The sequence below is a fragment of the Ranitomeya imitator genome, chromosome 4 (genome assembly GCF_032444005.1).
Source record: "Ranitomeya imitator isolate aRanImi1 chromosome 4, aRanImi1.pri, whole genome shotgun sequence".
In the NCBI taxonomy this organism is placed as follows: Eukaryota; Metazoa; Chordata; class Amphibia; order Anura; family Dendrobatidae; genus Ranitomeya; species Ranitomeya imitator.
Window position 1 is genome coordinate 492697117 of NC_091285.1, and position 19165 is coordinate 492716281.

At 41.9% G+C, this 19165-nt stretch overlaps 1 protein-coding gene across 1 annotated transcript in view; it reads left to right on the top strand.

The window, feature by feature from the left end:
* MYO5C (myosin VC) overlaps nt 1-19165 on the top strand; it is a 337314-nt gene that overhangs the window by 199795 nt on the left and 118354 nt on the right. Inside the window, exons 13-15 of the mRNA XM_069765981.1 lie at nt 3417-3542; nt 7425-7508; nt 13686-13820. Of these exons, the coding sequence (XP_069622082.1) occupies nt 3417-3542; nt 7425-7508; nt 13686-13820 (345 nt within the window). The remainder of the gene's footprint in view (nt 1-3416; nt 3543-7424; nt 7509-13685; nt 13821-19165) is intronic.

The window sequence follows — 19165 nt, forward strand, 5'->3', positions numbered from 1 at the left end:
CTTATTTTTCCAGCAAAATTTACAAAACCATTTATATTATGGACCGCATCACATTTGAAGTGAATTTGGGAGGCCTGTATGACAGAAAATGCCCAAAAGTGACACCATTCTAAAAACTGCAATCCTCAAAATCCTCAAAACCACATTCAAGAAGTTTATTAACCCTTCATGTGCTTCACAGGAATTAATGTAATGTGGAAGGAAAAAAATTAACATTTATTGTGCAATTTCCCCTGAGTACGCCGAAACCCCATATGTGGGAGAAAACTACTGTTTGGGCGCATGACAAGGCTTAGAAGGAAAGGAGCGCCTTTTGACTTTTTGAATGAAAAAATAGCTGGAATCGAGAGCCGTTGTCTTTGGAGAGCCCCTGATGTGCCTAAATAGTAGAAACCCCACACAAGTGACCCCATTTTGGAAACTAGACCCATCAAGAAATGTATCTAGATATGTGGTGAGCACCTCAAACCCACAGGTGCTTCACAGAAGTTTAGAACGTTGAACTGTGAAAATTAAAAAATACATTTTTCCTGCAAAAATGTTAAGTTTACCCCAAATTTTTCATTTTCACAAGGGTAATGGAGCAGAATGGGTCATATAATTTGTTGTGCAATTTATCCTGAATACACTGATACTCCATATGTTGTTGACAACTACTTTTGAGGCACAGTGCAAAGATCAGGAGGGTAGAAATGCTGTATTGGAGTTCAGATTTTGCTGGAATGGTTTGAGGGTGCCATTTCACATTGGCAGAGCCCCTAAGATGCCAGAACAGCAGAACTCCCCCCCATAAGTGACGTAATCTTGCAAACTATGAAAAAACGGCAGGGCTTGGAGCAGAAGGAGCAATATTTGAATTTTGTAACATAAATTTGGCCTAAAGAGATGGCAGATATTATGTCGCATTTGCAGGGCCCCTACGATGCCTAAGCAGAGAAAACCCTCAAGGATTTTATCCAGGAGTATAATGAGAATTTTGAACCCAAAGATACTACACAGAATTTAATAACATTAGGTTGTCATATTAAATATGTCATTAGTGTTCAGCGGAAGTGCTCACACTACTCAGGTTTTCATTGGATGCTTGGTCATACACCGAGAGTCACCGATGCACGAGTCATCAACCACACATGCTTAACGGCTGTTAAATTCCCCAAAAGAAACATGCTGGTATTGCCCGTGATACTCTGTGCATACCGGAGCACCCCGAGGTTGTGCACTTAGCTCTTGTCGTCATCATTTTTTTTTTACTTGGAAAGAAAAACCTAAGCTCAACCCTAACTCTATTATAAAATAAGAAAAAAGTAACTTGACTAAGGGGATGACACAGGGGGGATGACATTCTAATTATTGGCTTTTGATCACTGTGATAGGGTCTAACTTGACACATGACCGCTGCACATGACAGCGTGGTAAACACTCAATGTTAGGGCCCCCCATTCAAATGAATGGGTTTTGGGTTCGGGTCTGGGTCTGGGTACTGATCTGGTACCCAAACCCGAACATTTTGTAACTGCTTGGCTGGACCGAACATCCAGGTGTCTGCCCATCTCTACTGCTGGCTATATATATAAATGTTATTCCCGGAGAATACTGCAGGGCTCCCTCTAGTGGATATGATGCCTGCTGGCTACATCTATAAATGATGTTACTCCATGAGATTAGTGCAGGGCTCCCTCTAGTGGATATGATGCCTGCTGGCTAGATCTATAAATGGTGTTAGGCTGGTTTCACATTTGCGTTTTTTGCCGCTGCGTTTTAGCGCAAAAAAAGCATGCGTTTTTTTTCTATACTTAACATTAAAAACGCATGCGGTTTTTTGCATGCGTTTTGCCGCGTTTTGACGACGCATGCATCGTTTCTATGCTTGCGTTTTGTTGCGGAAATGCAACCTGTAGTAATTTCTAGCGGCGTTTTTTTTACGCAAAAAAAGCATGCCTTTTTTGCCGCAAAAAAACGCATTGCTGTCTGTGTAAACGCATGCGTTTTTAAGCACATGCGTTTGCATGCGTTTTTAAACGCATGCGTTTCAATAGAAAAACACAAGAATACACACTGATAAGCCACCCCCCAACCCTCAAGGTTCCGTCACATTAAGTGACGCTGCAGCGCTATATACAACGATGCCGATCGCTGCAGCGTCGCTGAGTGGTGGAGACAGCACTCAGCATCGCTGAGTGGTGGAGACAGCTCTCCAGCGACCAACGATGCCGAAGTCCCCGGGTAACCAGGGTAAACATCGGGTTACTAACCACAGGGCCGCCCTTAGTAACCCGATATTTACCCTGGTTACCTTAAAAAAAAAAAAACACTACATACTTACATTCCGGAGTCTATCGCGTACCTCGCAGTCAGCTTCCTGCACTGACTGTGAGCGCCGACTGGCCGTAAAGCAGAGCACAGCGGTGACGTCACCGCTGTGCTTTACGGCCGGCGCTCACAGTCAGTGCGGGAAGCTGACTGCGAGGGACGCGATAGACACCAGAATGTAAGTATGTACTGTTTGTTTTTTTAGGTAACCAGGGTAAATATCGGGTTACTAAGCGCGGCCCTGCGCTTAGTAACACGATGTTTACCCTGGTTACAAGTGAAGACATCGCTGAATCGGCGTCACACACGCCGATTCAGCGATGTCAGCGGGTGATCCAGCGACGAAATAAAGTTCTGGCCTTCTAGCTCCGACCAGCGATCTCGCAGCAGGATGCTGATCGCTACTGCATGTCAAACACAACGATATCGCTATCCAGGACGCTGCAACGTCACGGATCGCTATCGTTATCGTTATAAAGTCGCTCAGTGTGAAGGTACCATAACCCTAACCCTAGGGATCCTAACCCTAACCCTAGGAATCCTAACCCTAACCCTAGGGATCCTAACCCTAAGGGTTAGGGTTAGGATCCTTAGGGTTAGGATCCCTAGGGTTAGGGTTAGGATCCCTAGGGTTAGGGTTAGGGTTAGGATCCCTAGGGTTACTAGTTGATTTTGATGATTGGCATCTGTCACACACTTCTCAGCATGCCTTTCAAAAACGGAAACGCAGGAAAAAACACATGTAAACGCGTCAAAACGCGGCTTTTTTTTTCCACATGCAAAAACGCATGCATCTAAAAAATGCAGCGTTTGCACGCGATTACATGCGTTTTTTGCACCACATGCGTTTGCGTTAAAAACGCTGCGTTTCTTTACGTAAATGTGAAACTAGCCTTACTCCTTGAGATTAGTGCAGGGCTCCCTCTAGTGGACATGATGCTTGCTGGCTACATCTATAAATGATATTACTCCTTGAGATTAGTGGAGGGCTTCCTCAAGTGGATATGATGCCTGCTGGCTACATCTATAAATGGTGTTACTCCCTGAGATTAGTGCAGGGCTCCCTCTAGTGGATTTATAATAACCTACACTATTGTATTTTCTAGCTACCACAAGGAACTGATGAAAACTGGCTGCAGAAACTCTACAACAACTACATAAACACAAACCCATTGTTTGAAAAGCCAAGAATGTCTAATAGATCATTTATTATCCAGCACTTTGCTGATAAGGTAAACTGACAAAAGAAGTGTGGCTGCTAATCTGTAACTAATGCATTCACCACCAAAAAATGGGGGAATAAACCACCACCACAGAGTATAATCCAAAAAATAAGTTCTTTATTTAAATATATAATACATCATATTACATCATGTACAGCAACCCCTTTTTTGGAACTTTGTCCCCTGCAATCTGGTATCTAGCAGACTTTTGTCTATCTCTATGATGTGTTATATGTTTTATTAAAGAACATATTTTTCGGATTATACTCTGTGGTGGTGTTTTTTCCCCCCATTTTTTGTTGGTGGCATCCTTTGTATTGAGTTCTTAGTCCAGAATTAATTTATGTTTGGGCATTTTTGTGTTAACTAATGCATTCAGTAGTGTAGTATAATATAATATAATTGAGTAGTAATTCCAATTAACACCTGGCAGTAAGGCTACATTCCCACAATGAGCTTTTGGTGCGTATTTCTGCTGAGTCAAAAACGTAGCGCCTTACAGTACCAGCAAAGTGGACGGGGTTTATAGAGATCTCATGCCCACTGTGCTTTTTTTTACCTCCGCGTAAACTGACCTGCGGTGCGTGTTTCAGATCTGCAGCATGTCAGTTTCTCTTGTGAGTATCCTGCTTTTTCTGTGAAGATTTTCCCCATAGACTTCCATTAGATGCAAATCCCCATGTAAAAAAACACATGCATTTTTAGGCCTCTTTCGCACGTCCTGATATTTCCGGTACCGGAAAAACCGTGTGTGTACTACGTGTGGCAACCGTATGCCACCTGTGTGCCGCATCAGTACCACACAGACAGCCGCCGGGGAAGAAGTGCTACAGTAAGCGCTGTGCCCCGGCGGCTGGTGCTGAAGCCGGCTCTCATCATTCTCCCCTGCTCTGCCGCTGAGCAGACGACAATGATGAGCATTAAATTAAAGTCCAAATGAAAGCAGGTGGGGGCTTTTGGGACTGTTACCCCATCATCCGACACCTGCTGTCGCTAATAACAGTGACCGTAGGTGCGGAGGATGGGGGTATTCCACAGCCGCCACCTGCGATCGTTCGAAAATAAATCAATGAAAAACCTGACGTGGGTTCACCCTTATTTTGTTAACCAACCAGACAAAACTCACAGCTGGGGGCTGCAACCCCCAGTTGCCAGCTTCAGCAAGGTTGGTTGTCAAGAATAGAGGGGTCCCCACACTGTTTTTTTAATTATTTAAATAAACTATTTGAAAAAACATTGTGGGGTCCCTCCATTTTTGACGACCAGCCTTGCTAAAGCTCACAGCTAGTGGCTGCTATTCTCAGACTGGCAAGAGGCCATTGATATAGGCCCCCAGCCTAAAAACAGCAGCCCAGAAGAGGTTCATCTATTAGATGCGCCTTTTCTGGTGCTTTGCCTGGCTCTTCCCACTTGCCCTGTAGCAGTGGCATGTGGGGTAATATTTATGGGGTTGATGTCACCTTTCAGGTGACGTCAAGCCCACGGCTTAGTAATAGAGAGGCGTCTATAAGACGTTTTGTTGACATGTTATGGTTGTAATGTTAAATAAAGACACGGCCAGAATAAAGTCTTTTAATGAAATAAAACACTAAACACAGTTTACGCATTTTATTTTTTCTCCTTGTCTTTATTTAACATTACAACTATAGGATTAGTAATGAATAGGTGTCTTATAGACGCCTTTCCAGTACTAAGCCGTGGGCTTGCTGTCACCTGAAAGGTGACATCAACCCCACAAATATTACCCCATTTGCCACTGCTACAGTGCAAGTGGGAAGAGCCAGGCAAAGCGCCATAAAAGGTCATCTAATAGATGCGGCTGTCCATATCACACGGAGAACATCAAAGTGTGTTCTCCCTGTTCACGTATGCTGGAGGTTTTGCTGTCCGTGATGACTGCAAAAAACGGACATGTCAGCATGTTTTACCCACAGACACACGGTGTTAGGGCTAGCGGAACGCACCAAATAATAAGATAGATAAAGGTGCGTTCGCAGCCCGGGGTCCACCGTTCCGAGATGGAACCTGTTACCAAGTAATGACGGACTATATGGCAGTACAATGTGAATACACACACGGGTTAACTTCACCCTGTGTGAAGGAAGCGAACCCTGTTAAGTCACAGGGCCGCAGTACCGCACACAAGAGCGCAAGCAAGGAGTCACCAAGCTCAGTCCCAAGACTTGGGATCCGAATCCGACTAGACTACTTGCGCTCGACACCGCTAAGGGGGTGTCAGCGTAACCAAAGTAATAATAACAGATGCACGAGAGTGCATGCGGTGCCGCACTGGCGGACGCCACTAACCACCCAGGCTTGGGTCAGGAAAGCGCTGTGAAAGCGCACGGCGCCGCACTGGCGGTCACAGCAATTAGACGCTGTATGGTGTGTAACGTGCTGGTAGCTAAGTCGGGCGCTAGATAGCAATCACCCACCTTCCGCGAACAGTCATCCAATAGGGAGGGGATTTTAATGAACAACTTTCACTCACAACACACACACGTTTACAAATGTACACTAGCGCATGGCCGTGCGGTCATGCGCAGCTTATATAGCTGCAGCACGTTCAGGACCTTCCAGTAAAGGACCAATGGGAACCGCTCCAGCATCTGAGCATGTGACCCTCGATCTCCAATGGGGGATCTCACCCTGGGCATGCTCAGAAGGGGAAAAGCAGGACTTAGATCCCAAAAGCGTCTGCTCGCCGCTGCCCAGCACTGGCTTCAGTGGCAGAAGCAGGCAAAGCAGCAGTGATCCTATGCACAGAGTGAGACTGAGCAAGACGCTGGGAACGACGTCTCCGCTGAGCAGACTCCACTGCGGCCGGAGAAGAATGGGAGACCGCAGCAGAGATGGTTCGAGATTCCCCCTGTGCAGAGGTGGGAACTCGACACCTAACACACAGTCCGTGGAAACACACTGACATGTGCATAGACCCATTCATTTGAATGGGTATACGTGTGTACATGTCTCTGGTACATGTGAAACTGTCACCACACGTATCGGCCACACTGACGTGTGAAAGAGGCCTTAGTTTGTTTCCGCTTTGGAAACACACACAAAAAATGCATGTGATCCGCACCTAATTATAACCATAAAGTTTTGTCAAAGCTAAACACCAGGAAGTATCAAAAACAAGGCAACTTTGTTTAAAGCACGATGCATCAAAAAGAAACAAAAAAAATGCAGAGTCAAAATTGAGATAAAAACCTCAGTGAAAAAAAACACAAGTAACCTAATTTAAATAAATGGTGCAGAAATGGTGTAATGTCAAAAACTTACTCAAAGGTCATTGTGGGAATGTAGCCTAAAACAAAACGGAAGACATACTCCTTGCATTAAACCAAGCGTGATGTGTGATTCGACTTATCACATTATGGCAGATATTACACTGGTGGGCTACAATTACTTTATCATAAACTTAAAAAAAAAAACAAGATTTCCAACTAGTATACACTTGTTTCTGCCAGATCTTTAATATTATAGTGCATGTAATTATTTTGTTGTATGTGTATTAGATTAGTATGGCGTGTAACAGCGCTCTCATTGGTTTTGCCTCTTTTCATTTACATTGGTCTTACCTAATCTGTAATGGTAAAATTCAACAGTGTATGATAAAGGCTGGATTCACACATACAGTTTTTGATGCACCAAAACCCAAAATGCAGGAGTGGATCCTGAAGTACAGAAAATGAAAGACTTGGCTTTAGGAACCTCTGTTCAAAAATCTGCATCACAAACTACAAATGGAATTGCATCAAAAATTGCAAGTGTGAATCCAGTCACTATGAGATTTATGGAAAAGCTGCTTTGTTTGAAGCTGAAACTTGTATATGAATAATTATAGCATAACACTATAAAAGCTAAGTGGGTTTCTTGTAAAATTTACAGGTAGAATATAAGTGTGATGGATTTTTGGAGAAGAATCGTGACACGGTTTATGAAGTATTAATAGATCTGCTAAAAACTAGTAAGGTTTGTATGTTTATCATTTCATGATTCAGTTTAGAGAGTTCTCAGCTTGTTGTTGGCCTTTTTTATTTTCTGCTATGCTGCATGTTATGTACAGTGCCTTGCGAAAGTATTCGGCCTCTGGAATCTTTCAACCTTTTCCCACATATCATGCTTCAAACATAAAGATACCAAATGTAAATTTTTGGTGAAGAATCATCAACTAGTGTAGCACAATTGTGAAGTTAAACGAAATTTATTGGTTATTTTAAAGTTTTGTAAAAAATCAAAAGCTGAAAAGTGGGGCGTGCAATATTCTTCGGGCCCTTTAACTTAATACTTTGTTGCGCCACCTTTTGCTGCGATTACAGCTGCAAGTCGCTTGGGGTATGTCTCTATCAGTTTTGTGCATCGAGAGACTGAAATTCTTGCCCATTTTTCCAAGGCAAACAACTCGAGCTCAGTGAGGTTTGATGGAGATCATTTGTGAACAGCAGTTTTCAGCTCTTTCCACAGATTCTCGATTGGATTGAGGTCTGAACTTTGACTTGGCCATTCTAACATCTGGATACGTTTATTTGTGAACCATTCCATTGTATATTTTGCTTTATGTTTGGGATCATTGTCTTGTTGGAAGACAAATCTCCGTCCCAGTCTCAGGTCTTTTGCAGACTCCAACAGCTGAGTCTAAGCTGAGGGTAATGAGGCTAAAGGAACAAGATGGGCTTGCTTGGAAAACCTGTCCACCACCACCCATATCACAATATTACCCCTGGATGGAGGGAGATTGGTAATGAAGTCCATGGACAGATGAGCCCATGGCCTCTCAGGAATCAGTAAAGGCACCTGTTCCCCATTTGGCCAGCTATGGGAGCTTTTGGAATAGGCCCACCAAAAAACCCTTGCCACCGTGGCCGCGATCCCAGGATGGGCACATAATCTAGACTCATGAAATACCTGAAGGAGCTTATCCCGAAATTGGTCCGGGACAAACAATTTATCTCTTGGTTTGGAAGCAGGGGCCAAAGACTGAGCCCCCACAATCTCTCATTCCAACTCAGACGAGATCCCTGCTACAACCACCCCGGGGCAAAGAATGGAGGATGGCTGCTCGGGGGGAGACACAGGCTCAAAACTTCGGGACAAGGCATCGGCTTTAACGTTCTTATAACCAGGACAAAAAGTAATAGAAAATTGAAACCGGAAAAAAAAGCGACCAACGAGCTTGTTTAGGGGTCAATCTTTTCGCTGACTCAATATATGCCAAATTTTTATGATCCGTGATCACAGTAATCAGGTGAGCTGCCCCTTCCAAAAAGTGCCTCCATTCTTCGAATGCCAACTTGACCGCAAGAAGTTCTCTATTGCCCACATCATAATTTCTCTCGGCCGAAGAGAGCTTCTTGGAAAAGAAGGCACATGGCTTGAGATTAGTCAAAGTGGCAGGTCCATGTGACAACACTGCTCCGACCCCCACCTCAGAAGCGTCCACCTCCACAATAAAAGGCCTGGACAAATCTGGTTGTATAAAAATCGGAGCGGACATGAAACATTTTTTTAATGCCAAAAAAGATTCCTTGCTGGCCCCAAGACCAATCTTTTACATCCTCCCCCTTGCAGGTAAAATCAGTAAGGGGGTTAACCACCTGCGAAAACCCCCTAATAAATTTACGATAATAGTTGGCAAATCCGAGGAAGCGCTGAAGCCCCTCCCCTTAAGGTCTCAGGGTTGAGAGGAAACCCCTCAAAGGACACAGTCAGAATAAAAAAAGGCAGTTCTTGTACAAAAAAATCAACATTTCTGTAATTTAGCAAATAACTGATTTTCCCTGAGTCTTTGGAGAACAGTTCGTAGATGCTGCAAATGAGTCTGACTGTCCGGGTAAAAACACTAAAATATCATCCAAATAAGTCATGACAAAACGTCCTATAAGGTCAGCAAATATCACATTAATGAAATTCTGAAAAATAGCGGGAGCATTAGTAAGTCCAAACGGCATGACAAGGTTTTCAAACAGTCCCTCTGATGTGAGAAACGCTGTTTTCCACTCGTCTCCCTCACGAACCCTTATCAGATTATAAGACCCCTATATGTCTAATTTGGAGAACCATTTGGTCCCTGATAATTGGTTACATAAGTCTGGAATAAGGGGAAGAGGGTATGTGTTTCTCACCGTTATTTTGTTGAGTTCCTGAAAGTCAAGGCAAGGACGCAAACCAACATCATTTTTTTTTTTTTTTTTTTTTTACGAAAAAAAAACCCCGCCGTCACAGGAGAGACAGAGGGCCGTATATGCCCTTTCCGAAGAATTTCAGCAATGCACTCCTTCATAGCCAAACGCTCAGGACCGGAAAAATTGAATAGACAGGCTTTAGGTAGCTTAGCCCCTGGGACTAACTCAATGGCACAATCAAAGGGTCTATGTGGCGGTAAAACCTCAGTCTCGCTTTCAGACGACACGTCTTCGAAGTCCTTCAGGGACTCCGGAATAACCTCCAGACTGACAGATGACACAGAGGCAGATTTCACAGGTTCAGATAATTCAGATTCACAACACAATTAGGGCCCCATTGAACAATTTCCCCCATGACCCAATTAATGATAAAGTTATGGCGTTGGAACCAGGGCATTCCCAACACCAACCCAGCATGCAGATTCCCCAAGACAAAACAACTTATCTCTTCAACATGATCAGAGCCTACTTTGAAGGAAAAGACCTCTGAGACGTAGCAAATTCCTTCTTTAGTGAGGGGAGTCAATGGCTATCACTTTCATTGGAGTCTAAATGTCCCTATCTTGCATTGGGAAATCAAGTGAGGACTGACCAAGTTGATGGACGAACTTCAGTCTACAAAAGCTGTAGAACAATAAGGACAACCATCCACCAACAATTCCACTGGAAGCAAAACTTCAGCAAATGAGGAAAAGTGTACCTGATGGTCTGGATGGCTTCTTCGACCTCCACCCAGAACTAGTCATTTCCCGCCATCTTGAATGGTGAAGGGCAGGAAGGGCAATCCCTCTTCCAGTGTCCCGACTCTGCACAATAGAAGCACAGCTGCTTTTCACGACGACATCTTCTCTCTTTCTCTTTCAAACTGACGGCGACCACCTCCATAGCCTCAGAAGTAGCCATGGCTTTGTCTCCACTGGGAAACAGTGATGTTTCCAATAGCACAACACCTCTTGCCCGTAACCTGCAAACCATATGAACCGCTTGGTCATGGCATCTTCCAGGGAATTAGGTGAGGGATGAAGCACTAGGGCATCCTTCAGACGTTCGGACAGGCCTCTACGGAACAAGCCCCGGAGCGCAGCGTCATCCTATGAAACCTCCGCAGCCCATCGTCTGAATTCTGAGCAAAATCACTCGGCCGAGTGCTTCCCCTGACAAACACTCATCACCATATCCTCCACCAGACACACTCTATCAGTCTCATTGCAAATGTGCGCTAGGGCCTCAAAAAATGCATCCACCCTCTGACTTTCATCTCCAGAGGAGCGGGGTCTTAAAGACTCTAATCTCTTTTTTGTTACCAGAAAATGTATCCGGTAACTTAACCGGGGGTTCAGGAGGGAACAGAGCGACTTCTTTAGCCCCTGCCACCTGAATTCCCGAGGACAGAGCCCCCAGAAGCATGTCCATCACCTGCGGTTGGGACTGGGCCAGGGCTTGCTGCTCTAGGTTTAATTTCTGCAGCATCTGAGACAGGTGCTTCACCTGCTCAGACAGGGTGCGCATCGAGTCCATACTGCATCCTAACCACAGAAGGCCACTGTTATGGTCAGTTGTAATGTCAGGGACCTCGTGACCAACCTGTCCAGTTCTGGACACGAGTCTCGTACTCTGCGGAATGGGACGGGTTGACAGCACCCGCAGACAAAGAACAGCATGGTCGCAGGCATGCAGGACCTGCGGCACATGATCACAGGAGGAGAGGCTGGGCAGGGCCAGCCGCTGGATCAATCAGCGGAGCACCAAGGGTACAACCGGAGGGTGACCGCCTGGGGTGCCGACAAGCGTATGAACAGAAGAGTTTACAAGTGGGTGCCAGGAAACCGAGTGGGTAATATGAGTGCCGATGGAACAACCGAAAGGGAGGTCAGAAACCAAGCCGGGATCAGAAAACCAGATAATCCACAGACAAAACCTAATCGACAGGCAAGTGCAACATGGGGAACAGGCCAGGTCAAAACGGGACATAAACTCACAAGGCAGGCACAAGGCACAAACACACAAGCGTACAGGGGTCACTTAACTCATTCGAGGGCAGAAGTATAACTGACAAGGATGCAAGCCTCCCCCGGCTATAAAATACCCTCCCTTGTCCAAAGAGAGGCCACCATCATTAAACCCCGAGGCTCCTGCTCAAATCCTACCATAGGATCATGACAGGATTAACCTGTCTGCATGGACATCAGATGCTGGTACCCACAATCTCTCTTCATGACCGTAACCCTTCCAGTGCACTAGATACAGAAGGTTTTTCTGTATCTAGTGCACTGGAAGGGTTACGGTCATGAAATTTGGAATATCAGATTGCTAAGATCATTGATTCTCACTTGGTCCACTGGTTTAGTGGACCAAGTGAGAATCAATGATCTTAGCAATCTGATATTCCAAATTTCCATCAACGATGACCAGAGAAGGAGGTGATGGTTCTCAAGATGCAGTGTATTTTTTGAGTAGAGACCGGTGAAACACATTATGAATCTTAAAAGTAGATGGCAATACAAGGCAGAATGCTACAGGATTAACGACGACCACAATATTATAAGAACCGATGAACTTGGGACCCGCTTTCAAAGAAGGGACATTCAACTTAATGTTCCTCGAGGATAACCACACCAAATCACCAACACTCAGGTCCAGACTCGCCACACGTTTCAGAACACTCTTGTATTTGGACCCCATCTTCAAATTAATAAGAAGCACACAGAAGTAATACATAATGAAAACGTTCTTTAGGTATTCCTGAAAAATGATTTCCATTAAAAGATCTCAACTGAGGAAGAAACCCATAGGCCCTGAAGAACGGGGATTTACCAGTAGACTCTTGACAATGGTTATTCACTACAAATTAATCTACAGGCAAGTAAGTAACCCAATCCTCCTGATTTTCAGACACAAAACACCTAAGATAAGTCTCGAGCACACTCCAAATGCAAAAACTAACACTGGCATCCCAGATAGCCATAGACGAGTATATATAGGAGAGGGGAGTGGCCAACACTGAAAAGCTGAGACCATCACTACTGGAAAGCTTTCAGGAGCTCTAAACTGAACAGTTTAACCCCTGCACTGCTAGCAGAAACCTGCACCGTATGATATGATGGTGAGGTGCTTCTAATCCGTGCGGGAAATCAGACGCTGCCGTCTTCGGATACCACTCTGTCACAGTAAACCCGTGACACCCAATGCATAGACATGCATATACATGGCCCACATAGATGTTTGAACCATGAGAATGTAATAACTTGGGAATATTTGGATGGTGTTTTTTTCATTGTATGTTGCGTAGTGCATGCTACATCTCAAATTTGTCCAGAGCTTTGATTTCTGGAAGCACACGGTTCCAACAGTATTCCTCATTGCCTGCTTGGCTCCATAAAAGTGAATCTGCAGAAACAAACTACTATGTGGTTAGCTCATTCTTAGAACCCATCTCTATGGTTGCAATCTGCTTTTTTTTCTCTGTGTTGGATTGCAGATTACCTAAATAATCTTTTGTACATAGACTATTTCAGTTATCCATTAGTGAGATTTAAAGGGGTTTTCACACATGATTAAAAGAAAAAAGAAAAACCATGCAACCGGCTCTAAGAAAAAGAAAAATTCGTTTACTCACCACACCAAAACCCTGCGATTCTTAAAAGAATGGAACAATGAGTATTTCTTTTTTTAAGAGCCTACTGCAACTTTTTTAATATATACAATTATAATGTTCACTGTGTTCCTTTTTATTTAATATATCTCACACATAAGATTTTTCTAAAGGAAACATGAAATATGTAATGTGAAAATTTCAGTACTGCCTCTCTTCAATAGTAAAGTCTAGATTTAGGAAATATTAAAGCAAATCAATAAGTGCTTCGTATAAGAGAACATTTATCCTTCTCTATCATAATATATTTCAATAGTGTTTTTCACGTGTGTTAAGCAGAAAAAGGGAAACAATGTTTTTTTTTACCTATTCCAGTTCCAGCTTTGCGCAAATTTTTTTCAAGATAACACTGTAACCACTAAACCTTACAGTGCAGCTATAAAGGTAAAATCCGCAAGGCCCGTGATCAAGTCAGCAAACAAAGAGCTAAGAATGACCGTGGGCAGCAAGGTACTATACATTTTGTGGTTATACATTATGTAGCCATCAAAATGATTATGTTCCCTCTTTAAGACTTCTATTTTTATTTGTCTGCTCTTATGTATTTGCATTTTTCAGTTATGATGAAATAGCTCTTATAATGTATCATTTCTGTCAGTAAAAAAGCTCAGTTTTTGTAGGAAATGCACCAAGTCCATACTGATGTGTAGACAATAGATAAGATGCGCACTCAGCAGTTATAGGAGTGCTGGCCAGACTGGAAAGTTCCAATGATCAAGTAGAAGGTAATCTGCCACACTCACAGAAAAATAATTTTGTTGTTTTGTTTTTACATGTCTAGTCATTCACCACAGTGTTCAGTATTCTAATAGATTACGATGGATAAAGCGATAAATTAGATTATTGTTTTGACCCAGTCTGGGTCTTTCTCAAACCTCGCTAAAAAAGAAATATATGTAATAATAAGTACTGTATATATACAAGTATATAAGTATATTTACAAAATTATTGTGCTGTACAAATATACATATGGTCATATCATAGACACAAAATAAATACAAAAAATCATGAGAAATAAAACTATAACACCCAAATATTTAAAAATAACAGATAAAAAAATAAGAAATAAAAGAAAATAAAGGAATAATCGAGAACAAATAAGCTGGTATTTGGATAATCAACAATCTTAAACCAGTGCCATATCGCAAGGCAATGGCTATTGTATCAACATAGTCTTTTAAACAAGAAAGGACCAGAGATTATCCATATGCACTGGTGTAAATATACATAGACATAATCCACATCAAAGTAAATAGTGGATAAAAAAAGTGGATAATCATACAATAGATGATTATAAATGGGGGAAAAATTAAAAAATTACTGGTAAGTAATAAAGAAAAAATATACAGTTAGGGCCAGAAATATTTGGACAGTGACACAAGTTTTGTTATTTTAGCTGTTTACAAAAACATGTTCAGAAATACAATTATATATATAATATGGGCTGAAAGTGCACACTCCCAGCTGCAATATGATAGTTTCCACATCCAAATCGGAGAAAGGGTTTAGGAATCATAGCTCTGTAATGCATAGCGTCCTCTTTTTCAAGGGACCAAAAGTAATTGGACAATGGACTCTAAGGGCTGCAATTAACTCTGAAGGCGTCTCCCTCGTTAACCTGTAATCAATGAAGTAGTTAAAAGGTCAGGGGTGGATTCCAGGTGTGTGGTTTTGCATTTGGAAGCTGTTGCTTTGAGCAGACAACATGCGGTCAAAGGAACTCTCAATTGAGGTGAAGCAGAACATCCTGAGGCTGAAAAAAAAGAAAAAATCCATCAGAGAGATAGCAGACATGCTTGGAGTAGCAAAATCAACAGTTGGGTACATTCTGAGAAAAAAGGAATTGACTGGTGAGCTTGGGAACTCAAAAAGGCCTGGGCGTCCACGGATGACAACAGTGGTGGATGATCGCCGCATACTTAATTTGGTGAAGAAGAACCCGTTCACAACATCAACTGAAGTCCAGAACACTCTCAGTGAAGTAGGTGTATCTGTCTCTAAGTCAACAGTAAAGAGAAGACTCCATGACAGTAAATACAAAGGGTTCACATCTAGATGCAAACCATTCATCAATAACAAAAATAGACAGGCCAGAGTTAAATTTGCAGAAAAACACCTCAAGAAGCCAGCTCAGTTCTGGAAAAGTATTCTATGGACAGATGAGACAAAGATCAACCTGTACCAGAATGATGGGAAGAAAAAAGTTTGGAGAAGAAAGGGAACGGCACATGATCCAAGGCACACCACATCCTCTGTAAAACATGGTGGAGGCAACGTGATGGCATGGGCATGCATGGCTTTCAATGGCACTGGGTCACTTGTGTTTATTGATGACATAAGAGCAGACAAGAGTAGCCGGATGAATTCTGAAGTGTACCGGGATATACTTTCAGCCCAGATTCAGCCAAATGCTGCAAAGTTGATTGGACGGCGCTTCATAGTACAGATGGACAATGACTCCAAGCATACAGCCAAAGCTACCCAGGAGTTCATGAGTGCCAAAAAGTGGAACATTCTGCAATGGCCAAGTCAATCTCCAGATCTAAACCCAATTGAGCATGCATTTCACTTGCTGAAATCCAGACTTAAGACGCAAAGACCCACAAACAAGCAAGACCTGAAGGCTGCGGCTGTAAAGGCCTGGCAAAGCATTAAGAAGGAAGAAACCCAGCGTTTGGTGATGTCCATGGGTTCCAGACTTAAGGCAGTGATTGCCTCCAAAGGATTTGCAACAAAATATTGAAAATAAAAATATTTTGTTTGGGTTATGTTTATTTGTCCAATTACTTTTGACCTCCTAAAATGTGGAGTGTTTGTAAAGAAATGTGTACAATTCCTACATTTTCTATCAGATATTTTTGTTCAACCCTTCAAATTAAACGTTACAATCTGCACTTGAATTCTATTGTAGAGGTTTCATTTCAAATCCAATGTGGTGGCATGCAGAGCCCAACTCGCGAAAATTGTGTCACTGTCCAAATATTTCTGGCCCTAACTGTATATGAAAGAAAAAGTAAAAAATAAAATAAAGATAATAAATGATTACTTAAACTGTTTGTAAATGATTGGATGTGGTGGATCCTGACTATAGAATTATCCTTATGGGAGAAATAATAATGATGAGAAATAGATGAATGCAGAAAAAAATAATGGAAACGTGAAAAAAAATTAATAAAGTGGAGTACATATTGTAAACAAAAAGAAGAGTAAAAAAGAAAATTGGAGACAAATAATATGAGAATAGCAAAGGATGATAAAGTAGCATGAAAATAATGAAAATAAAAATAAAATAAAAAAATGAAAAATATAAAAATAAAAGATGTTACTGGTGTGAATTTTTTTTGGGGGGGAAAAAGGTTGGATTGTATAGATGTACTTACCCCCAAGGGATATATCAGTGTCAATGAGTATAAAAAAAGTACAAATATGATTAGATGAGGAAAAAGAAGAACATATATAAATAAATTCTCACCAGAGGGATACTTTGGTAACATAATTAGATTCAACATGCATAGGGCTCACTAGATTATATCAAAGCATATATCTTATATACATTCTACACAATAAAATAAAATAAAATAAAGCAAAACAGTTCCATAGCCAGGGGGTGGTATACCAATGTGCTGATGTTATTGAACAAAAAAGTCCAGTTCTTTCTTTAAACCTTTGGGTGATAGTGTCTGTAAGGTATGAATCCTGTAGGATTCCCTCTCTTTGAGTAGTTTAATATGATTTTCTCCTATGCTGGGTCTGGTGACCTGTTCAAATATCTGAACTCTTAGTTGTGATACTGTATGGTTGGCGGCCAAAAAGTGATGGGGTAGTGGAAGCCAAACCTTCTGACATCTAATAGTGGACTTGTGACTTGCTATTCTGTGGAAAAACCAAATATGTAACAAAAAAAGACCTAAAAAATGTTCTTTAATAGCAATAATTAAAAACTAGGGACCACATATACCAAACTGAAAAACTATGGTAGGGAGCCCCAAAATAGGATCAGATAGTTGATAGATACAAATAAATATTAATAAGGAAAGGACTAGGGAGGATAGAGGTGCCTTACCCTAATGAAGTCCCTTCCTTACAGCGGAGGTTGGCACCCTGGGATACGATATGGCGCCCCCGCTCAACGTAGACTGACCCTGAAAACCCTAAAAGGTATCCCTACCAAAGCCACCACCTAATGCCCTCTGAGGAAATGTCAAGACTCTGAGTGACATTAATTCTAGGAGAATAAGTGATTTACAGAGATGTAAATATAAGAAAATGGACAATACTCCCCTTTTAGTATCGTTTAATAAATACAGCAGTGACTAATTGTAGAAAGACATAAATATCTCTATCATTAGCTGATTGTCTGAGATGGTAGAAAAAAGTATTTTTTCACTTCAATAACACACATCTCTTATAGTGCTGTAAAACCTTCTGCTAGAAGAGTATATAGATGAAGAGTATGATCAACTGTTCAAAGAACATGTCTTACATTGGTAACAGTGATAGTATACACTCATCATGGTAAAAATTACCAGAAAAAGACCTCAGATGCTTAGTCATAAAGAAAATGTCGGCATCACCACCAGAATAATATAGGCATCATCGCCAGAATAGAGCCATTTTTAAGATACTCCAAGAGTTACATACGCATAGTAGCATATCAATTGGTAGTTGTCAGTTTACAGAATCTCAGATATTTAGGTATCATCAAAAAATGGGCATCACCGCCAAGTAATGTGGGCATCATTGAAAAAATAAAGCCATAATTACCATATTCAATAACTATATGCAAGTGATGGCATCACCGCCAGAAAGTTATGGGCATCATCGCCAGAGATATAATAATCTGTCAGTATCGATAGATGATGGCATCACTGCCAGAAAAAATGTTTTATTCAGATATATATAAAGGCATCATCGCCATAGATATAATAATCCGTCAGTGTCGATAGATGATGGCATAACCGCCAGAAAAAATAATTCATTCCGATATATATATAAAGGCATCATCACCAGACAGTAGCATATAGATCAGATTAGTAAAAAGGTAATGTGGCAATATTCAAGACTAATATGGTGCAGCACAGACATGGTGGCAAGCAGCCAGCTCAGCAGCACACGTGTATGGTTACGGTACACTTATCTTGGGGAGACACTGTCAGGGATGTGTTTTTCTGAGGTTCTGCAGTATTTAGAAGAAAGGTGGAAATGTACTTGAGTAGTGAAAGTAAGATTAGGATAGCAGTAATAACTTACTATAGTCTGGTGGTTTATAGTGTGGTGATGTCAAGAGGATCCTTATGGGGGCTTAAAGGGTGTGTACCAAGTTTGAACGTAATCCCCTATCCATACTTAATGATCATTGTGGGTCCCAGTGCTGATCGCTTTTTTCATGATAACTGGGAATGTGTTACACACATATACTGTAATAAAAAAAGGGAGACTGCGTGGTACACCTTAGTCAAAGTTGGTCCTCAAGTTTGATACTACTCCAGTTATAAAAACTTGAAGGAGTGCCACGTTCCTTCATATATTTATAATACAAAATGTAATAATACCCAATTAGTGAGATAATAGAAAAGAGTACCGTAATTAGCTGCTTGAAAGCATTTGTTGCTTTTTGACCTGGTGTTAGTGATGAGTGAGTGTGCTCGGATAAGTCGTTATCCAAGCATGCTCGTGTGCTAACAGAGTGACTTTGGCGTGCTGTAATGCAAATCATGCAGCCGAGGGGACTCGAACATATTTTTGATCACGCCGAAGACACTTGGTTAGCACACAAGCATGCTTGGGTAACACGT